The 22,206-nt window shown below is 40.0% G+C and overlaps 3 protein-coding genes and 1 long non-coding RNA gene across 27 annotated transcripts; 2 read left to right on the top strand and 2 right to left on the bottom strand.

The window, feature by feature from the left end:
* Window positions 1–16: 16 nt before the first annotated feature.
* Window positions 17–5,244, bottom strand: LOC115562485 (D-3-phosphoglycerate dehydrogenase). Its single transcript, XM_030384114.2, has 6 exons — window positions 4,945–5,244; window positions 4,780–4,830; window positions 1,367–1,521; window positions 695–914; window positions 493–625; window positions 17–433 (listed from the first exon to the last, which is right to left on the bottom strand). Exons 1-6 carry the CDS (start codon window positions 5,026–5,028, stop codon window positions 78–80), a joined length of 999 nt encoding a protein of 332 aa, XP_030239974.1. The 5' UTR covers window positions 5,029–5,244; the 3' UTR covers window positions 17–77.
* Window positions 2,461–4,439, top strand: LOC115562521 (histone acetyltransferase Tip60). Its single transcript, XM_030384195.2, has one exon. The coding sequence runs from the start codon at window positions 2,687–2,689 to the stop codon at window positions 4,043–4,045; it is 1,359 nt and encodes a 452-aa protein (XP_030240055.1). The 5' UTR covers window positions 2,461–2,686; the 3' UTR covers window positions 4,046–4,439.
* A 519-nt stretch (window positions 5,245–5,763) lies between the features above and the next one.
* On the top strand, window positions 5,764–14,084 carry LOC149091947 (uncharacterized). The gene is made up of 2 exons (XR_016196520.1): window positions 5,764–5,898; window positions 13,622–14,084. It is a non-coding gene; the product is annotated as an uncharacterized LOC149091947 (long non-coding RNA).
* Ca-beta (Calcium channel protein beta subunit) lies at window positions 10,012–20,363 on the bottom strand. 24 transcript variants are annotated; one of them, XR_016196517.1, is made up of 11 exons: window positions 17,203–17,533; window positions 16,814–16,930; window positions 16,529–16,750; window positions 16,343–16,454; window positions 15,336–15,368; window positions 14,143–14,642; window positions 13,891–14,058; window positions 13,695–13,827; window positions 12,869–13,153; window positions 12,035–12,282; window positions 10,648–10,830 (listed from the first exon to the last, which is right to left on the bottom strand). XR_016196517.1 is itself a non-coding variant. In XM_089258077.1 (10 exons), exons 1-10 carry the CDS (start codon window positions 20,115–20,117, stop codon window positions 10,355–10,357), a joined length of 2,118 nt encoding a protein of 705 aa, XP_089114203.1. In that variant the 5' UTR covers window positions 20,118–20,363; the 3' UTR covers window positions 10,012–10,354. The 24 variants fall into 24 exon arrangements, 20 of the variants coding, with proteins under 20 accessions (XP_089114203.1, XP_089114197.1, XP_030240064.1 ...); XR_016196518.1 differs by having other exon boundaries at window positions 10,692–10,830; window positions 12,047–12,282; XM_089258077.1 differs by lacking the exons at window positions 12,035–12,282; window positions 17,203–17,533 and adding an exon at window positions 20,046–20,363 and having other exon boundaries at window positions 10,012–10,830.
* Window positions 20,364–22,206: the final 1,843 nt, after the last annotated feature.

Raw genomic sequence — 22,206 nt, 5'->3', positions numbered from 1 at the left:
GAAGGAAAACACGATATTAATTTGAATGTGAGTGTAATTGAATCAGCTATAAAGTAATGCAAACAAATTCGTCGGAATTACTGGTAATGAGCCAGTGCATCCTTGTTGATGACTCCTGCGTAGCTGGTGTACTTGGGCGAGGTGCCGTTCAGTGCGATGAATTGCTCCGCCACCTCAACGGCGACACGCACTTGCGCCTCGGCCGTGCTGGCCCCCAAATGGGGCGTGGCCACGACTTTGGGATGATTGATGAGCGCCTTGGTGACCTCCGACTTGGGTGGCTCCTCCGCGTAGACGTCGAAGGCGGCGCCAGCGCACTTGCCGCTCTGCAGAGCATCGAGCACCGCCTGCTCGTCGATGATGCCGCCACGTGCCACATTGATTACTTTGACGCCTTGCTTGCACTTGGCCAAGGACTCCGACGAGATGAGATCTGTGGGAGAGGGGAACTCTTAGACGTTGTCTCATTGTCGGACAGGTTAGTCAACTGACTTCTGGTGGCCGGTATCAGGGGGGTGTGCACGGTGATGTAGTCAGCGAGGGGCCAGATCTGCTCCAAGGTAAGCTTTTCAATGCCAGCAGCCTTGGCCTCGGCCTCCGTGGTGATGGGATCGTAGCCAATTATCTAGCATTTGAGCGTATGAACAGCTATTAGCCTAAACTGAACAAATTGATTGAACCAATAAGGCGTTACCCTCATGCCCCAGGCCTTCATCCGTATGGCGACTTCGCGTCCGATGCGGCCCAGGCCGAGCACGGCGAGGGTTTTCCCATAGAGCTCGCTGCCGCTGTAGAGCTTCCTGTCCCAGCGTCCTTCCTTCATGCTCTGGCCGGCCGGCACGACGGGACGCGCCAGAGCGCCAATTAGGATGCACGTCAGCTCACAAGCCGAAATAGAATTGCCGCCTGGTGTGCTGAAAGTAAAGTACACTAGGCATTAGGTCTCCTTCGGAGCGGTGGAGCGGTGCGCGGCGAGTGCTGCGGGGAGGTACTTGTTTTGACTAGACAGCGTTATGCAAATGTCTAAAATATCGCGTATTCGCGCAGTATCCTTGGCAATCCAGGCGGCTCAATGGCAATAAAGCACTCTACATCCACATCAACATCCACCCACACCCACACCCACACACACACCAACCCATCCCACACCAGTCTAGCCCAAACTCCGCCGTACAAAAATGCGCGCCGTCTAATTATGCGTGGCAAGCAGCCTAATATGACCCGTCACATCGTTCAATAAAGCGCCAGCCGAGCATTCGATGCGACATTCGTGCATATTTGCCTTCGCCTTTGCCTTTGCCTTTGCCTTTTGCCAATGTTGTTCTTTTGTTGCCTTTGCTTCCCTCCCTAGGCAACATTTACTTACTTAAGGACAACGACATTATGCTTCGTCGCTGCAGCCACATCGATGTTGTCCACTCCAGCACCCGCTCGTCCCACGACCTTCAGGCTCCCAGCTCCAGCCGCGAGCACTTCCGCTGTTATCTTTGTATCCGAACGCACGATGGCAGCGTCGAAGTTCTGTTCGGGAGATTATGTTAAACAAGTGGTTAGCGGGTATGAGAAATGCACATGCAACATGTCTACCAGAGACACATATACTCGAGAGTCTATTCGCCCATTTATGCACCCTCAGTAGGGCACATTAAAAGGAGCAATAGTCGAAAGAGAGAGATGCCTGAAGGGCTCTAGTCCCTTAGATGATTCGATGCCAAACTAAGTAGTCTATAGATATCGTATGGACTTTAATGATTGCCATAATTGCCATTAATATTTCCCATAAGTCCAACTGACAGATACCCTGTATTCACTTTATGCTCAAGCACATGCACATTTGGTAATTATTGCCGAAATTTCGTTCCTTCTTTCAGTACATGGAACAAAACTTTGTCAAGACCTCAATGCCTAATACGTTTGGTGGGGCACATTTACCGTGCTATAATGTCTGATGTTCCATGTATATTTGAGTCCATATGAATTGCAAGCACTTTATTACTTGGGGAATTGGAGAGGTATCCAATAAGTGGGGTATACGTTCTTTGCACAATAAAATATTATTATGACAAGCTTCAAGTGATGCCACATCTCGTTTCTTTGGCGCGATAAAAGCTCGATATCATTTTAAATCGATTTCAGAGAAACGATAAATGGATTGACATATCATTTTTAAAATGGTAATTGAGAGTGTGAATGCAATAAGAGGCCGCAGTTATAGAATTTCAAGATTTCCAGCTCTTACAGACGGATGAAAGGGAGTTCAATCGACTTTACTTCTGTTACAAAGTAAATATTATTTATAGGATCAATTACGCAATTATATGTGGTATCGATCACGGCGCAAAGTCATATTTATTTTACTATTACTATTTATAAGCCATTCCAAAGACTCACTAATTAATATCTGATGACCAAATTATTCCAGTTCATTTATTTTCAGCCCATAAGCTATTTATGTGACCCATTTAGGTATGGCACTTGAGTAAGCGAGCTTTATCGTAATCGCGGGCTATTGACATTCGCACCTAGAACGACTTTTAGCTGATAAACGTTTCCGGTTTGAATGGCAACGCTGAATTCACACCAGTTCGAACCAGTTTCAGCGTCTGCGTACGCAGCTTGAACTATCTCAATTGTGTTAGCACAGCGTAATTAATTGTTTTATTGCCGAATCTTTGATAAGCATACGATGAGCTCCAAAACCAAGTGTCAAACGTCTGCCTCTCTCCTGGTTGGCTCCCGCCTGAAGGCGCGCATGCGAACTACGGGCAAATGGCACATGGCCGAGATCGTTGGCATCAAGGAGCTGGACGAAGGCCGGCGTCAGTTCTACGTGCACTACGACAATTGCAATAGGCGCCTTGACGACTGGCTTAATCCGGATGATCTGGATCTGAGCTGCGTGCGAAACGCTGCCCGTGCGAGCCAGCAGAACACCGCCCTTGCTAGCGCCGTACTCTCCCAGCGTCCCTCTTCGGTGATTGGTAAAAAGGCGGAGATCAAGCAAAAAGATCAGCCAGAGACTGGAGCATCTACATCGAAAGGATGGGCCAGGGGTCGTAAGCAATTAAAATTGGTGGATAGAATTGAGAGCGCCGCAGTTGCTGACCAGGGGAAGAGTAAGCTGCTAGAGTTACGTGAATTGAAGCGTACGAATGACATTGTGGCATGCATCAAGAATGTGCAGATGATTGAGCTGGGCCGTTATCGTATTACCCCCTGGTACTTTTCGCCCTATCCCGAGCAGCTGTGCCATGAGGACTGCATCTACCTGTGCGAATTTTGCCTGAAGTATTGCAAAAGTCGCCAGTGCCTGGGACGCCACTTGACCAAGTGCACTCTGAAGCATCCACCTGGCAACGAGATCTATCGGAAGGACTCGATATCGTTCTTCGAGATCGACGGGCGCCAGAACAAGCTGTACGCCCAGAACTTGTGCTTGTTGGCCAAGTTGTTTTTGGACCACAAGACGGTCGACTTTGACACTGATCCGTTCCTCTTCTACGTGTTGACGGAGTTCGACTCTCGTGGCTTCCACATTGTCGGCTACTTCTCCAAGGAGAAGATCAGCGCCGAGGAGTACAACCTGGCCTGTGTCCTGACGCTGCCGCCGTACCAGCGCAAGGGCTACGGCAAGCTGCTCATCGAGTTCAGCTATGAGCTGTCCAAGCACGAGGGCAAAACGGGATCGCCAGAGAAGCCGCTCTCCGACCTGGGCCTGCTCTCCTATCGCTCCTTCTGGGCACGGGCCATTCTCGAGCTGCTCATCAAGCAGAACCAATCAGCTGCTGAGGGCGTGCGACCCTCGACAGCCATCAATGATATTTCCGAGCAGACGGCTATAAAAAGAGATGACGTAATCTACACGCTGAAGCAACTTAATCTCCTGACCTACTGCAGGGGTCAGTACATAATCTGCATCAGTCAGGATGCCATCGACCAGCATCGGACTGCCATGGAGAAGAGCCAAATACGCATTGATCCCACCCGCTTGCAGTGGAGCCCCAAAGACTGGAGCATGCAAATGAATCGCGTGCTCGGACGTTAGCCAATAATGATTTTCTAAACCAAAGTTCATTGAACGCACAGAACAACATCAAAGACGACGCTGATAAGAGAAACAATACAAAACGAAGTATGGTGAAATATTATAGTATATGTATAATACATGTACACTATTCATGAAGTATTTATATTAATTTTTTTGCTTTAAAATAAGTCAATAGAAACAATAGAAGATTGAGCAACATTTTCAGTATTGTCCAAGGTCCATAAACTCTCAAACTTTAACAGACAAGATCAAACATACGCATTTAACATATGTAATAACATACATACATACCTACACTCACACTCATTTTAACATACATACATACATACCTACACTCACACTCATTTTCATTATATATACATATATTCTCTATTCTCTGTAAAAATACTCTTTATGAAGTAAGAAAGTAAATGAAGTAAATGGAATTAAATTTAATAAAGAGCAAAATGCTTATGCAAACGTTATCAATGGAAATATTTACACAGTGCAACAGGCTTGACAACAGCAACGTATGGATGTATGTACACATGTTTGTATGTATAATTAATACGGTTAACCACACGTGTTGGCGACAGAGGAGCACCTTTAGCGCACACACCCACATACATATACATATATATGTATGTGTGTATGTATAAGCGTGTCTCTGTTTGTTAAGGCATTTGATATACAACTTTAAAATGTGTAAGTACACACACATACAGATATGATTGCAAGTATTATATAATCACCTTCACTTCCTTGCAGAGCTCATCCACCGGCAGCTTCAGCTTGTATGTAACCTGAACAGAAACCACATAAACAATACATATGTACATGTATAATCACTTTTATTACACATACGTATGTATGTACATACTTATGTACGTATGTACGTATCTTATTAATGGACTTACAGTGATGCCATGCTCTTCTAGGAGCTGGACACACGCTTTGTCGACTGCATCGCAAACCAAAACATTTTTTATTTTCAGGGGCATATTTGCAAATTTACAAGAGTCTTTAAAAATGCTTGAAAAACAACTAATACAGAAGCACTTTGGAGAGCTTACACGCACTGCACTGCTGGGCTTGAAATCAACTAATACAAAAGCACTTCGCAGAGCTCCTCACACACGCTGCACTTGTCGCACTGAGCTTAATAAGTCAACTGATTCGGCGTGTGAGAGAGAATATGCGGCGAAGCGGCTGGAGAGCAATTGCGACGGTGACTGCGCAGTCAGCGTTGAGTAACTGCGTTGGTATCAGCTCTGGTCAGCCGATCAGCCGATGAGAGGCAGCACCGGCGTGCTCTCTCTCCTTGCTCACCCATATTCGCAACTCGGCTCAGCGTAGTTAATGAAGTAAACAAGCTTACACACACATATGTACATACGCGACATGGCGTAGCCATGTGCATGCATATATGTATGTATTCGTGTACTTGTGCGAATATTCTTGACATCGCGAAAGCAAGCTTAACCCACTGCGTGTTACATGGGTTAAGAAGCGGCACAGTACTCACTCGGTATGGCTACGTCATGGATGTTGTCAGCCGATGGAAAGTTCATTTGTTGATATAGGAAACATTTATGAAGGAAGTAAACACTCGTATCAGTATCAGATGTTGTCTAGTGAACTTTTGATTAGATTAGGCCAACACTTTATTTATTTCAGATTGTACCTAGTTGCAAAAATAATTTCAATAAATAATGCTCAGGTTTCGTTTTATTTTAATTGGTTTTATTTGCAATTTAGCATTCATTTAACTACATACTCGTATCTTTTCAATTTTTTCTCATTTAAATCATACTTTTAGTATTCATATAGCTTTTTTCCAAACAAAACAACGGAAACCATACGAACCTAGGGTAGATTGCAATTTTCTTTCCATTTCCATATGGAACTCAGAATATACCATATACATATAAGGAAATTCAGATATCGTTAACTATTTACAAACGATTATGGTAAATTTATCGGTTTTTACAATATATATCTGTATACGTAAAAAATATTCTATATAAATTTGGATTGATAATTTTCAAATTTTTGTATTTTGTTTCTATTTTCACCCATTTTGGTTTTGAATTATTAGCTTGAAATAGAATTTTATCGAATACGGAACCTCAGGCGTGCTTTACTTTACTTTTATTTATTTTTTTAATATAAATTTGTTTGCATATATTTATTGTTGTTAAAAAAATAATGCTTGCATTTATTAGATTGGCTTAAATGAAATGGAGTTCTCGTTAGCAAAATTGTGTTTGAATGATGAAATATGAATTTCGTATTTCTGTGTCTGAAATATGTTTTGCAATACCTCTCAGGTATTATCTCTATAAAAATTGCTTGTGTTTGCGTGTGTGTGTGTTTAAGAGTAAGTCAACGAATGATAATATTTGAATTGTTAATAATTTATATTTGTTTACTTTTGTTTTTGGATTAGATTGAAACAATTTTGCAATATTCAAAATAAACCCCTTCAACATTTTCAATTTTTATTTATATTTATTTCATTATTATAGTATTATGCAAAAGTTTTTGAATTATAGTACTATTGGTAAAGTGGTTTATTTAAATTTTGTTATTTATAGCAGAGTACATTTACATATTTATATCTTTTAATTTTATTGTGAGTTACCAGTTCTGTGAATTATTCATACGAATAAATTTTATTTTGTATAATTTACATATGTCTGTATGTATATCCCATACTTAGTATATGTATATGTTATTGTTTTGTCTATCATATTTTGTTAGTGTGTGTGTGTGTGTGTGTGTGTTGGGCTCTTTAATTATTAATTACTTATTTAGGTATTTATCCTCCGTTCGCGTTTGCTCCTTGAACTTCAAGCTAATATTAAAAAGTAATTTTTCAGTATATTTAATTATAGCTAAATAAATAAATTTGTTGCCACTTTGTACAAGAACTGTTATATTTTTCATTTATTTCATTATTAATTTTACTATATAATATATATGTATATGCATATCGACTTAGCATTTGCCCCATACTCCAGGCTCCTCCCGTTCCATTCAGGCTGGAAATCTTAGGCAATTTTATTGCGAAATGAAATGGTCTCTTGACATTTTCGCATTTATATTATCTTCTGATAAACATACAGATCTCTTGAACCGTTAGGATCTGGGAATATTATTAAAAAGTATCTTCCTCAGTTTTAAAATTGGATATCTATTTTATCAGTTGTATCACTGTTGACCTCCCCTATAAGATCTATTACTTCGGAAAATATTGAATTAAGTTTGCAACTCAACTGCTTTTGGAGCGTGAACGAGTATTGGGCAGTCGGTGGCGTCCGACTGCAATGTTGCTGTACTTGCTTTCTTCTATATCCAAGTGATACAAATGCTTTGTAGTGCAGGTCTATTAAGTATCTTCGAATATGCGTGTACTATGTATATGGGTATATGTAATATTGTTCATGTTTTTATTTGTTTTTCTCGTTATTAATAAGCTGAGCATAGTCCTGAAGTTCTACATGTTATACCAGGCTCTTTCATTAGGATACTTATGTATTATGATTTGTTTCGGTACTAGATGGATCAATTAAAAAACCAATATTAAAATCTAAGCACGTTCATTCATATTATTATTATCGCTTTTTATACATATGCACACTTGCCTCTAAGTTCTTTGTTTTGTATGGGTTGAACACTTAACGAATTTTTGCCCAATAGTTGCTTTCACTTTTATGTTTGCTTCTTTGTTTTGTTTAATACAGTTCTTATCAAAATGTCAGTTTTTTGAGAAGGGTCCATATTTCTATACGCCCTCATATATTGTATATAACTTATATTCACCGATTTTACAATATATATTTATATATTTTTTGTATTCTTAAAGCCAGTTCCTTTAGCTCAAAATGCTCCATGGTAGGTTTTCTCATCGATTAGCTAAGGGCGACTTGAAAAGTTGAAACCAATTCAAACAGATTTTGAAGTGGAAATATATCACAACTTGAAGAGTTAAAGATCCTGATTGTAAGAGATAACAGATAATTGAGACAAGAATTTTACATTATTATTATTATTTTTTGTTGTTTGTTTTTAGTACAAGAAGTCGCCCTTTTGCCATATCTTCACTTAATTTTATAGGGAGTGCAGTGATCAATCAATAATTCGCTTGTCGTCAGGTTTTCCCTACCCCCGCCCCCGTCATTCAAGCACGAACTATTGCGAGGCTTTTGTAAAGGTTGCTTGCCAAATGGTCTTAATTACAGGTGTGGAAGTTACAGCTACTTAGCGCTAAACAAGCTAACAGTGGAAGTTCAGGGGAGTTTTGAACCCCCATTAAGTCGCGATCGATTTGAATTCAGTGTTGAAATTGTTGAAAACCTTTGATCAATTCGTACAGGTGGTTGGAATTGTATAAAGAGTGCTCGTTTGGAATGGGCCAGATCAAAAACATACTTACAATAGTTTCTCCATAATAGTATGATGGCTAATGATTGAATCGCAACGAATTGCCAAGCACGCAAAGAACGTAATAAGCAGCGAGGGCAATGGGGCATACAAGCTCGAATGTAATAAAAACAAAATATGTGCAATATATAATATAGTGTCTCTATTAGTGTTTGTTTTGTTTGAATGGTTTTCTTTTTGTTAAGGCACTGGTAGTATAGTAATTGCTCTACTCAAGCAACTAACTGAAAGCTGGAGAGATTCTAAGAAAAAGAAGCGAGAGGAGATTACAAGAACAGTAACTAAGTGAAGAGCTAAGTTAGAGAAGATCAACTTGAATTATAGGAAGTGGACTTCGATACAGATTACGAATAGCGTAGATTTAGCGTAGTATTTAAAGACATTTCAGCAAATTGAGATTTGTTTTATCAAAGAGATTTCATTCGATATAATTTGTTGTGATGGGTGTGTGTGTGTGTGTGTGTGTGTGTGTGTGTGTGCCTCTCTTTTCTTCTTCTGCACTTACTTAGTTAGAGATTAATATATAGTAGTATGTTCACTAAATTATTAAAGCTGCCACTTAGTTTATCTTTTTCTTGCATAAAAATATATATACATATATATGTATATATACATATATATGTCTGAGTGTATATATAATATATAACTACTATGATGATTCCCTCCCATTATACATTCCCTCCCCCCCTTCACACATATATAACATATACATATACATGTATATACATATATATATATATATATATATATATATATATATATATATATATATATATATATATATATACATATACGGTTTGCTAAATAAAATCTCATTACACTTAGCTACATATAGTTTTTAAGACACATAAGGCTGTACTTAGCATTGTGCTATTCATCATGAACTATGTAAGTATTTCCATCCCGACGATTTTCGCTAGGAAATTCGAATGGGATCCCGCCTCCCGATGGAAATGTACAAATGTGTTTTGGCACTGAAATAAGTATGCTCTACGTGTGAATGGATGTCGCTATATATACATATATACATACATATACATATATATGTACATACATATATGTACGGCTCATTTCAAAATTGATGTTACTAAATTTTTAGGGTAATTCTACTACGTAAACATATTGTGCAATGCCCCCTTCCTTTCAAAATATCGGTTGTTTTGTGCCTGATGCCTCGCTGAAATCTCTTCAATAAAACCTATCTGGGGTCAGTATGTCCTCTTCGTCCTCCTCAACGATAATCTTATTACGTATTGCGTGGGTGACTGCATCGATTTGCGAGAAGGATGACGATCTCCAATCATATTCCGCGGCTGAACTTTTTGGTCTGTTTCTGTTTCGGTTTCGATGGGCGTCGCTGTCGCTGCACGGCGGGTGACTAAATGAGGTGCTTTGGAACGTGTCGCTGGGATAAAGTTGGGAGCGCGTCGGAAGGGATGTGTGGGACTGTGTGCGACTGGAAGTGTACGAGTGCGGGTGTTGATACTGGCTCTGGCTGTGTGGTCGTGCCTGCGGGTAGGACAGTGGCTGGTGTCGCAACGGAAAGTGTTCGCTGGGCCTGGGCTGACTGATCGAGGCTTGCGACAGGGAGAACGACGGGGATGACAGCCACTGGCCGCCGCTGCGCTGCCTAGCCAGGAATGAGCGCTGCGAAGGATGTGTCTGATGCGACTGAGTTAGAGATTGAGATGGATGCTGAATCTGAGGCTGAGCCGGAGGTTGGCCTTGGGGCTGATAGTGGGATTGTGAGTGCTGTCGGAGCAGCGGTTTGGGTTTGGGTTTCGGTTTGTGTATCATGTCAAGATCAAAACTATTGTCACGTGCTTCCATCAAACCTGGCGCTTTCGAATCGATCTGATCCCACCCCTATATCCACGATTCCTACATGGCATTCAGCATTCTCCTACTACTTCCACCACCTCTGTGCGGACTGTATTCATCGCGATCGCGATCGACCACAGTGGCTGCTCGCGCCATGTCCCGGGGATCGTCGATGCGTGTGGATGGTCCGGGTCCATAGCGTGACCTTGAGCTGCCCAACAATCGATCGTCGCGCTCAAAGTCTGTATCATCCAGCAGTCGACCGCCGCGCGACAGGTGGCCATGGTGGGAGGCGCCGCTGGGCCCGCTGCGCATCGCCGGATACTCAAAGTTGCGCTCGTCCAGCATCTCATCGCTGTTCAGATCGTAATGCATCAGATCCCGATCTCTGGCGTGAAGTCGCTCGCGTTCCTGTCGCTCGTATCGCTCTCTGTCGCGCTCGTAGCCAGCGGCATGGCCGACTCCGACTCCCCCGCTGCCGCGCTCCTGATGCCGTCCAGAGACCTGACGACGACTGTGATGATAAGAGGCACCTCCTGCAAAATGGTTAACACACAGATTCGTTAGTATCGAGCTCTCCATCAAGCCGAATCGAATTGAAATTCAACGCATAGGTAAACCAAACTCAAACTCGAACTAAAAACAAAACGGAAAAGCAAAGCATTCGAACGCATCAATTGGCAAAGGTAAAATTGCTCAAGGGTCACTTGACGGTTTAGTAACACGGGAGAGTGCATATGGTTTGCGTGGTATTCTAACTATATATGTATACGTATATAGCCGTATTGCAATTTAATCTTCAACTCCCTTAAGTTAGTATTATTATTGATTTACTAGGGTTTATTTATTTCTTCTTTTTTTTTTTTTTGGGTGGATTAGAATTTCTTTAAAGCAAAGCTAGCTGAAAAAAAGTTTTTCTTATTCATAATTTAATCTTGTATAACAATGGATTGAGAGACTTATGTGAGACTCTCTGTAGATTAGAAATAAAAAGATGTAGAATAGTGGAAAAGAACTAGATTATCATCATCTTGCTCTAGCAACTAATGATGGGAATTATGCAACCAAAAGGAAAGCATTCTAGGTAGTTAAAATGGAGGAATGGGGGAAATGTGGTACATAACCAATAATAAAACATCTGGAGGGGTTACATTAAACAGAATAAATAAAAGCCTTTTTTGGGTTACGAAATACTCACTAAGCCAACCTTACGTGTGTCTAAAATAATGAATATTAATTTGTTTCTCTCTTTTATTGTTTTGGTTGTTTAACTAACTCGAAATGGCGAACGGTAATTAAAAGTATTGAACTTAAACAAACACAAGATATTAAACTGAGTTGATTTGCTGAGCCTGACAGACTGGACCCGAGCAATGTAGGAATCGAGTAGAAGGACGAGGACGAGAGGACTCTAGAGGCGCACGACGCCAGGAGTAACTAGAAACGAGTACAGAACATGGCAAATGCACATTTAGACAATTACAATATATATATATGTATTTGTACGCTGATACTGAGTCGCATCTGTGGACTCTATGAATAATGGTTAATGCATTGAAGAAAGCACGGGGATTCGAATGAGTCACGCATTAGTAGTTGTTAGCAGAACTCGAGCAGAAACTATAGAAAGAGTATAGAACCAATCTTAAATATTATGGTTAATAGGTTTTTAGTGATCAAGGGGGCTACGGAATGCGCCCTATAAATATGTATATATGGGATAGAAAGAACGCTTCCTACGGAGTTGTGCACCTCAGTGAAACTCGAACTCTAGTTCGAGTCGTTTTCATGTCTCTTGTTGATCTCCGTGGACGGGGGCATTCGATAGCGAAAACTGGAACAGACTCTTTCGTTTCGGATAGTTATTTGTCATTTTCTTTGTACTTTTTGTTGATGTCGCTTTCTTTTGATTTTGTGTCGATCTTGGTAATTGGATTGAAATTATAGCATTGTTGTAAAGGAACCGGGTATGTCTCGTGCTGTGAATGCTGTGAAGTGTTTGGCATAAAAGAACATGTTTATAAATAAGAAACCAACGAAAACTCAAGTGTTAAGAATCTTAATCTCTAGTTGAAAACAAATAGATAGAGCACAGTAAAACGTATCGATTGGGTAAATGAAAACATCGGTAAAACAGACTAACTAATGGTATATTATGAATCTTTAGGTGCCCCACGATCTAAATAATCTAAAAAACCATAAGAAATAAACGGGATTCAGGTAATCTTGTAACAAAATAGATAATTCATTTGTATATAAAATATAGTTGGATATGAATAAAAGAAAGTTTCTGCAAATAGCAAGGTATTAAGATATCAAAGTGTTAAGTATATAGTACTGTTAGAAAAGCTGAGCTATGTATACGATAATCTATAGGTGAGACATTGAAACTCTATGGCAAATATAGTTTTATAATAATCAACAGGTTCAACTAAGTCACCAATAAGAATACTGGTATTTATGCATGTATATGTATGACGTTTAACGCTATTCGAGAAAGTATTACAAATAGATTTGCTGTTCAAAATTATGCGATTATAGTATAACCAAATGAAAAATAACATTAGAATTTACCTTGGTCCCAATCGAACTCTCTATCCCAATCCCTTTCTCGCTCTCTTTCCCACTCGCGTGCTCTCTCGCGCTCCCACTCCATGTCCCGCTCCCTGTCTTTCGAACTACGATCTCTGTTAAACTCCCTGTCCCAGTAGTCGCGTTCATTGTCCCGTTCTCTTTCCCTACTGCCACGCTCTCGCTCCCGTTCCCGATCTCGATCCCGATCCCGATCCCGATCCCGACTACCCTCACGCTCGGCACTAGCCATTCGTGGCTCGTGCTCTTCAAACTCCTCGCCATCGACTACTTGCGCAGACACGCGAGTGCGGAGAGAGAGCAAGAAGAAGCGTCGATTGGTTTGTTTGTTTTTTGTTTATCGGTACAGTCATGGGAATTTGAATTTGAGAAAGACAAATTTTAGAATTGTATTTTGTACGAGCATATACAAGTATGTGGTTTGATTAACATTGTGAATATTCGTGTTTTGCAATTGTGAATATGAGTATCTTTTATGTTGAATTGTATGTAAGTTGAATACTGTTTGGTATTATGTCGAAAACAAAAATCAAAATAAATTCAAATCATAAATGCACATCTAGTTGAACAGATCAGATCTGAGATCGATTTGTGACTTCTTTTTTCGATTTTCGATGAGTCTTCAATAGCCAAAACGGATTTGTGAATGAGACAGTGGTTATATAGAGTGGGCAATCGGAATTGATTTCTTGAATATAGTTCACTTTTTTCTTTTTCTTTTTTGTTTGCGAAAAGCGGATACGATACACGTATGAAGATGACAATGCGCTCACTAAATGAACACATCCTACAGCAGATCCAACTTTACCTGGTGGTGTTGGACCCAAGCGCGCTGGATCGGCAGAGGGCGACGCCGACACCTCCTGGGACGGTATCGGCCTGGCAATGGCCGGTACGGTGGACCCAGCGCGTATATCTGGATGCGTGGCTTTCCAATATGTCTGCAGAAGTCAAATAGGTGAATACAACTGATATGTACTGGATATAATATGTGCGGCACTTACCTCCAAGTACTCAGCTATGTGCTCGCAGGCATCTTCCAATTGGTTCTCGTCTAAAATTACATCGAACATTTCGGGTGGACATTGGGCTAATTTTTCAGCGGCAACCATTTGTACGGATAAGTTTTTAGCTTGCGATTTGCCACGTGATTTGATTAAACGCTGTAAAACCTGCAAATAAATTATATTAGGTTACAGTCTCTCTCTCTTTCTCTCTCTCTCTCTCTCTCTCTCTGAGTTCATTTATTTACTTACCTTACTACTACTAATCTTTAAGTAAACTATTGTTGGCGCTAATGAAGTTTTTGCTAATTGTGACGGATGATTGATTGTATCACAATCGAGTACGACCAGCTGCAGGGAACGGGCCAGCTCAAAGATGCGCTCGATCTCTTCTTGGACCTTGCCCAGGCAATCCGATCGACTGCTGGAACGCTCCATGATGGCACGCTTCGATGGATTGTTCATGATCGATCGTTTCGCTAGCGATATGTCGGCCATGACGCGCGTGATGATGATGCGTCCTTCGAAGCGATGCTTGAGGAAATCGAACAGCGCCTTTTGCATCATGTCGGTTACCTCGTAACCCTTAAGGCTTGGACCCACTAAAACAACAGGACGCATCGATGGCACCACATCGTACGGACTGGCTGTTTCCTGTTTCTTGAAAAATGGCTTGCGCTTCTCCTTGTTGGGCGGCGTTGCTAACGGTGTCTTGCCATGACGTCCTGGTCCCATGGAATCTGATTCGTCACCTGATTGTTAGTATCATATTCGAATAGCCAGAGAGAAGAGATAATGGCAACGGATGAGCGATTTTATGATTTCTACATTCGACGATCGAGCGCTACGAGTTGCCAAGCCAATGTACAACTAAAGTTCTGGTTTTCTTTACCAAATATTTGCTTTATATACAATTTATATATATACAAGTAAAGTTAATTGGAAAGATACAAAAATTTTCATAGTGTGCTTGTGTGTGTGTGTATTCAATTGTGTCTATGTGTGCGTGTGTGTGTATGTGTAGTATCCAATCTGGGAAAGCAAGATTTGATTTATAATTTGCAACCGTACCACGCGATATAAAAATGCTGTTGAAATGTCAACTCGAGGATGAGATTCAGTCTAAAGCATATGTTAAGCTTAAAGATATATGAAGTGAGCGGCTAAAATATTTGCCCATCTAGAGAAAAGCTCTACATTTAGAGATTAAGATACAAATTCGGGAGGCAGTGCAGGAAACTCAATCAATATCTGTGTATTATTAAAATCGATTATTAGTTTAAATAATTCTTATTGTCGCCCAACTCTAGATGGGAATTACGATTTCCAATTACGATTGCGCTTGATTAAAGCTACACATGTTCGAAAATTATTCTCTAGCATGGCGAGCATAGGATTTTGAAAATGAAATTTTCTGATTACCAGATGAGAGACGTTCGACAAACCTTGTTTCTTGCGTGGTGTTGTACTATAGGGGTCTTTGGAACACGGTTATTTATCACACATAAAGTTGATTTTATAATTGTCGTTGTTGTTGTAGTGTAGGTGGTTGTTAGTGATAGTTGTTGTTGTGTGAGGTAGAAGAGAGTTAAGTGCAGTTAATAGGATTTTATTTTGCTAGACTTTCATATAGTTTGTAGTATTAGGAAAGTACGAGCAAATGATTAGGAGCGTGCTGTTAGTTGTTCTCTATAATAAAGCTTAGAGTTTCAGATAGTGTGGTGTTCGTGTTGAGAGAAGAAACAGACAGATAGAAAGAGAGAGAAAGAGGTATGCGTTCTGGACCAATTCGTTGAGTGGTTGTTATCATGCAGAAAAAAGTGTTGTTATCTACATCAGTATTAGTATAGATTGGACCATTTGACAAATGCTGATGACTTATATAATTCCTTATTGCAGTTTTATAATGGAGGTCGCATGATTTAAATATATATAACACAAAATGTATGAAATTACAACAATTTTGGAGCCCAGTGTTTGCCAGATATTAGGTTTCTCTAAATGAAAATTCAAAACGGTACGCGATAAACTACATTTCATGTTTGTGCATTATCATATCGGACGATCTTAGCTGCTTTGCTGACGGATTCAGCTCTCGAAAGAGACAATTGAGTCTTCCTGGATTGATGCCAATCGGTTTTTGGAGTACCTCGGTTGTGGTACTGACCCAGTCACTCCCGCGTTCATTTACAGATATATATATCGTTTGTGGAATATTACAAGATATGTTAAATGGTCACTCGTTTTGTGTACGAGATTGTCGTTAGATATTCAATATTAACGACGACGACGACGACGAAGATAGTTTATACGACATAAATACGAAAAGTAAATATTACATTGAAACACTCGTACAACAGAAAAGATTTTGATTAGAAACCAAATTGATATTACGATATACGAAATAAAACCTCGCCGAAAAGAAATCAGGAGAATGAAATGTGTGTCATACCAGGTGTGGGGGGTGTGCTACCTCGTGATGGCTCCGCACCTGCTTGGCCCGCACCTAGATTGCCGCTTGATGAGCCCTTTGTGCCGTACAGTCTTGAGGGTCTAGTTTGATTCTGCAACATAAGCCATCAACATTCCATTAGTTTTCAAGTACTTCATTCATTCAAGGGTATTTTCAGTTCAAGACCTGCATACGAATGTTGTCTAGCTTAGCGGGGCTGGGTATGAAGCCCACATCACAGCCTTCCTTAACCAGTCTGCCGATCCACCAGTTATTGTCATACTTCTCCTTGATGTGCAAAAACTCCCGGATCTCAAATGAAACTGCACCGCCCTGCACGGGTGAATCGTCGTCGATTGTGCCATCATATGCTACGTTGGTTCGCACAGCGAACGCTACAGGTTTACTCTATAAGGATAAGAAGTCGATATCAATAAGTGTTTTTCATAGTTAATCATTGATTGATCTTACCCTCGCTTTATCCAACTGGCTTAAGGCCTGACGTTCCTTTTCTCGCCGAAGCGATTCCTTTTCCTCGTCTAGCGACAGATCGGATGACGGTTGTGAGTAGTTCGAGTCGGCAGAACCCTGATAAACAAAATAAACAAAGCACGTCATGATATTAATGAGGGCAATGTGCACAATATATGTGTATGTGTATGTATATAATAACAATTCAATGTTCTCTCCATAAGTAATTATATTGGCTGCTTGCCAGAGGCTGTGAATCGATAGTATCCAGAAAATTCAATGAGATCATAGATCAAAATATATGTGTATCTCCTTGTAACATCAAAGGGACGTGGTATCGGAACTGTAGAACTAGAGTATTTTAGTTATATTAGTTGAACATTCAGCACCTGGGTGAAAAGCTTATTGTATCCGCTTTGGTATGATGTATATCCAAGGCCAAATCGAGATTCTCGATGTTGGCCACCCTGAATGGAGGGAGCATCTGAGGAGGATGCACGCTGCACCATGGGCCTGTCAGCCCGATAATCCTCTTCGAATGAAGATATTTTGATGATGTTACCGACCCAATGGCCCAACAACAACCGCAATTGAACTTGTCAATGCCACAGTAACGGAGGCAATTGATAACAATGGCGATGACGATAACGATGTCAATGACGACAGCGATGACGATGTCAATGACGATAGCGATGGCGATGACGATTGAGAAGCACTGAGCGACGCTCCACAACACCCAGTGTCCGAGGAACGTTAGGGAAACGAAAATAGCGATAGCCGCCGCATCCACTCTCCCACTGGTTGCTTAGAGCTCGGACGCCAGGCGACAATCCGCAATCCACATAAGGCAATTGGCAGTTCGAGAAAGGGGACACGGAGAGAGACAGAGCGATAGCGAGAGTGCCAGCGAGGGCGGACGAGCGAGCGAGATAACGAACTCTGGAAGCCACTGGCAGACAGGCACACTCAGTAAATGTAAACGGTGAATGGTAAATGGTAAATGTAACTGGAAAGGCACACACGCTGACTTCGCGCCGCTTCTTATTCTTCTTCTAACTACTGAGCCACTCTTCCCCGGTACGGAAATCTTAAATATTATACATATATATTTTATTTTTTCGCAACCGTTTTAACGTATTGGCGTATTGGCGCCTCTCGAATATTACTTTGTGTGAGTTAAAAATAGGTATTTGGCATTTTAGTTGGACCCGCGGCAAGCCGATAATCTGCTTGCTTTTATTTTATATTTTTTTGTATTTGAAAACACATCAATTCACTGGAAAACCCCGAGCTGTAAGTGCTGTTGGGAACTGTCCCGCTGAGAGAAAATTCTTTTATATTTTTGTTGTTTTCTAACTTTTATTGTGGCATTATGTGCGTTTGCCTTTGTTAGAGATGGATTTGATGTGGTTTTATTACAGTTATATGCCAGCTAGGATTCATGCGATTCATATTTCGTTTCAGATTCCATTCCCCGCGCACTTTGACCAAGAAATTCACTTTCGTATTCGCATTCGCATCCAACATTCACTCGAACTCAATTCCAGAAGCAAACTAAATCGTTTCTGTATTTGGAAAACGAAAAATGTGTTCATGAATGCTTCGTTTTTGGGGAGAAAAAAAAGCACTTGTGTAGAGTTTCCCTCACTTCCAGTGCGTAAATGTTGTTGGGAGTGTGCACCGCAACAGTGCCCCACTGCACTGCCCTTTCACTCTACCCACGTGGAGGTGATTCAATGAGCGTGAGTGCGAGTGCGATTGCTACTATTGCCATTTCTATTGCGATTGCGATGCGAGTACTACGTACTACTACGTGCTTTCAATACGAACACTAATGCAAATGCACACACTTTTACTTGCCAATATGAAATGTAAACAAAATTCTCTTTTCATTTAAGTTCACTGGAAGTGGAAGTCCAAGTGCAATGGCAACACTTTTGCTACAATCGTACCCATAATACACTTGCATACATATGTATGTACATACATAATTAAATATACAAATACACATGTACATACATACATATGTATATGCTGCATAATTTGCGAATTTACACAGAATTGTTTAAACATTCCATCTAAACAATTTTTGTTCGCTCAATTACTATATCAGAAAAAAGCTAAATAGATGCTATGAGTTTTTTTGCTTTGTGGAAAATCGATATTTGTCTAAATTAAGCAAGGGGTCGTCCACCTGTTGGCAAGTCACGCTTATCACACCTAAACACACATGTGTATATGTACATATGTACATACATACATATGTACATGTAACTGTTTATAATACACAGTGGGGGAATAAAATTAGATCTGCTCTGAGCGAAAATGTGAGAATGTTTTAAATATGTTTATTCTGATTAAAGAATTATTAATTATGTATCAAATACATACATATGGATATTTTTCTTATTGAAATATAATAATAAATATTCCAACAAGAGTAAAAATTTGTGTTGATTAAAAAGGTTAATTTTTAAAAGTATGTTGATTTATGAAACATATCAAACCATTATAGTCATAATATTATCGTAAACTTTATTCCACCAGATTCTAAAATGCCAACACAGTGTGCATTACAACGTAAACATTATGTTGTCCATCATCAAGTGCGTGCGAGAGACAGAGAGGAAGGAAGCATTTCCAGATGAGCGCATAGCTACACACAGAGAGTCAGAGAGTAATCAAATGAATGTGTGGGAGAGAGAAGATAGGTGTTTTGCAAATAAAAGTCTACACTCACGAACTACGCATGCGTCGAAATGCGCTCTCCTTTTCTTGTGCTTCTTCTTATGTTTTGTGCCATTGTTTTGTTGTGTATAAACCAATGCCAGAGAGAAATGCGAATGTCATTTGACCCCCTTTTGCGATACTCTGGCTGAAGGTAAGTGTGTGGCGAATTATTGTTTACTTTTTCCGCTAATTCAAAATTTGACCTAAACGTTCTTTAAACCTTTTTAATACTGCAATCGACGGCACTTCAGGGATTGATTTGTGCCTTCACTGAGTCTTCATTCCGCATGCCTTTCGCATTACTTGTGCCATAATTCAGAGCAGAAATAAACAGAAAGAGCCGAGCAGAAAGAGTGATATTCAGCATGGTCAAGTGAGCGGAATTTTTAAGAGCACTGTAAGATCCACGTCGCGAGCAAGTGTTTAAAAATAACCAAACTGGGCCAGTGAAGGGGTGGGCCACTGGGTGTATTGTCAGATCTGGGTCCGTGCTTACACTTACCCGACGATTCTTATTCCGAAAGGGTTTGTACGATTTCGCCTTATGCTTGGCGCCCAAATGTAGTTTCTTCATCGTGGAGCGTACGATTATCGACGGGTGTGTGGGTGTTAATGGATAAATAGAGCCAGCTAATCACAAAGCAGAGGAGCAATCAATGCTGGCACCGTCCCCGTATAAATTATGCAATCACAAATATAACACACAAACCACATCAGATATAAACAAACATCTTGGCGAAGACACTTCCAAGACTATTTAGGATCACAAAACTGGGTGGAACCCTTCCGAGTATCTTTTAGTTAGGATCGCACTGCGGCACGTGACATTTTTAAAGTAGAATTTCCAATGAATATATTACAATTTTTGTGAATTTATGTAAATTGTAGCATCACTTTGTTTTTTTTGTTCCGATTCTTTTCTTTTATAGATGGGCGACAAACGATCTGCGATCGACCACAAGCGCAAAGACAACAATTCCGACTGCGGCTAAGTGGAACCGAATTCACAGATATAGATATGTATATCTGTATGTACAGATATTTGTATGTGGACAACGATGTATGTATGTCTAAATGCCGAATTGGAGGCACACGGCGACATTATTTTTGGCAGCCGACGCCGGCAGCCGGAGTGGCTGGGGAGGGGCTGATGAGCTACAGCTGCTGCTGCTGGGCAGATGATCGGCAAATCATTAACCACAAATCAACTTAATATCTGAACGAGCTGACGTATGACTATACGAATTTGGGGAAGTCTCAAACCATTGTAGACTAGAAGGGCTAGCGAAAGGAAATTGTTATTCTTTTCTGAATCATAACATACTTAAGCAAGGTATTGTTTGTTCTTGAAATGTGGGAAATTCCCATTGACAGAATTCAACAAAGTCATAGCGCACTGTAGCTAGTACAAGTGCATCTAGCTGGGCTAATTACATTAAAGAACTTCAGCTAAGACTGCAGATAAATTTTGGATTGTAGTCCATTGTAATTCCTAAGTGAGTTATCAACAGCATGTTAAGGAATCATAGAGGAATCAAGGACAACTTATAATCATTTCAAAGTACTAATAAAAATTCATAATTTTAACAATGACGTATAAATAGCAAATATAAGCATAGACTCAAAACAATTCTTCAATTTAGATCCCAATGTGGTGAATAGGGATAATATAGAATATTTTATGAACATGCTTTGGTATCATAGAGGAATCAAGAAAAATAAATCATATACATACATATGTATTTTATTTTTATAGATTTTTGTATATATAATTTTATTTGTTTCATGCTTATTTCGGACTATTTTAGAGAAGACATTCCATACATTTTGTTAAGTTCCTATAGGTACTTTACTTTTTACTAATTTATTTAGATGGAATGCATGAAGGATAGATATTCAGTTGTAACAATCGTTACCAGTTTGATTAGAATTAAATCGATAAATATATATTGGTGCTATTTTGTATCTTAAATTTTTCTAAGTGCAAATTTACCCTAGGCAAACCAAGCTGTACATAATCACTCATAGTAGAAAAAAAGCAAATCTTTTTATACCCATTGAAAATGGGAAATGAGGGTAAGATGTTCTTTTGAAAAGTATGTAACAGGCAGTAGGAATAATCGCAGACCCCATAAAGTATATATATTCTTGATTAGGACGACGAGCTGAGTTGACATAGCCCTGTCCGTTCGTCTGTCTGATATATGTACGTAGATATACGAGCTACAGAGCTGAAATTTTGCATGCATACAATAAATTTTTATCATATTTTTTCGATAACTAATTCGATCTCTTATCGAGATTAATCGATCAATTTCGTTTTTTTCAGCGTAATTTGAACAATATTAGACCTGGAGACTTCAGATTTACTGTGTATATATACATTTTGTAATTTACAGATTTTGGATACCACGCCCTCTTCGCCCAGTCGCTGCCTATTGCTCAGTTAGCAGAGCGCGTGCTTATGCGTGCGTGTGGACGCATGTGTATATATGTGTGCTTAAAAGAAATGCACAATGATTAGAATATCAGTATGCAGGGTACAGGGTATCTCCTGGTCGTGCAGTCTCGACTTGTTCCTTTTTACTTATTTTTAATAATCGTCATAAACATTATTTTTACTCTGATTAGAATTAGAATTAGAAATTTCATTTGTTTACTTT

This window comes from Drosophila navojoa, chromosome 3 (assembly GCF_054131105.1).
Source record: "Drosophila navojoa isolate 15081-1374.11 chromosome 3, UAZ_NAV_1.0, whole genome shotgun sequence".
Taxonomy (NCBI): Eukaryota; Metazoa; Arthropoda; class Insecta; order Diptera; family Drosophilidae; genus Drosophila; species Drosophila navojoa.
This window is presented reverse-complemented; position numbering and strand designations above follow the sequence as displayed.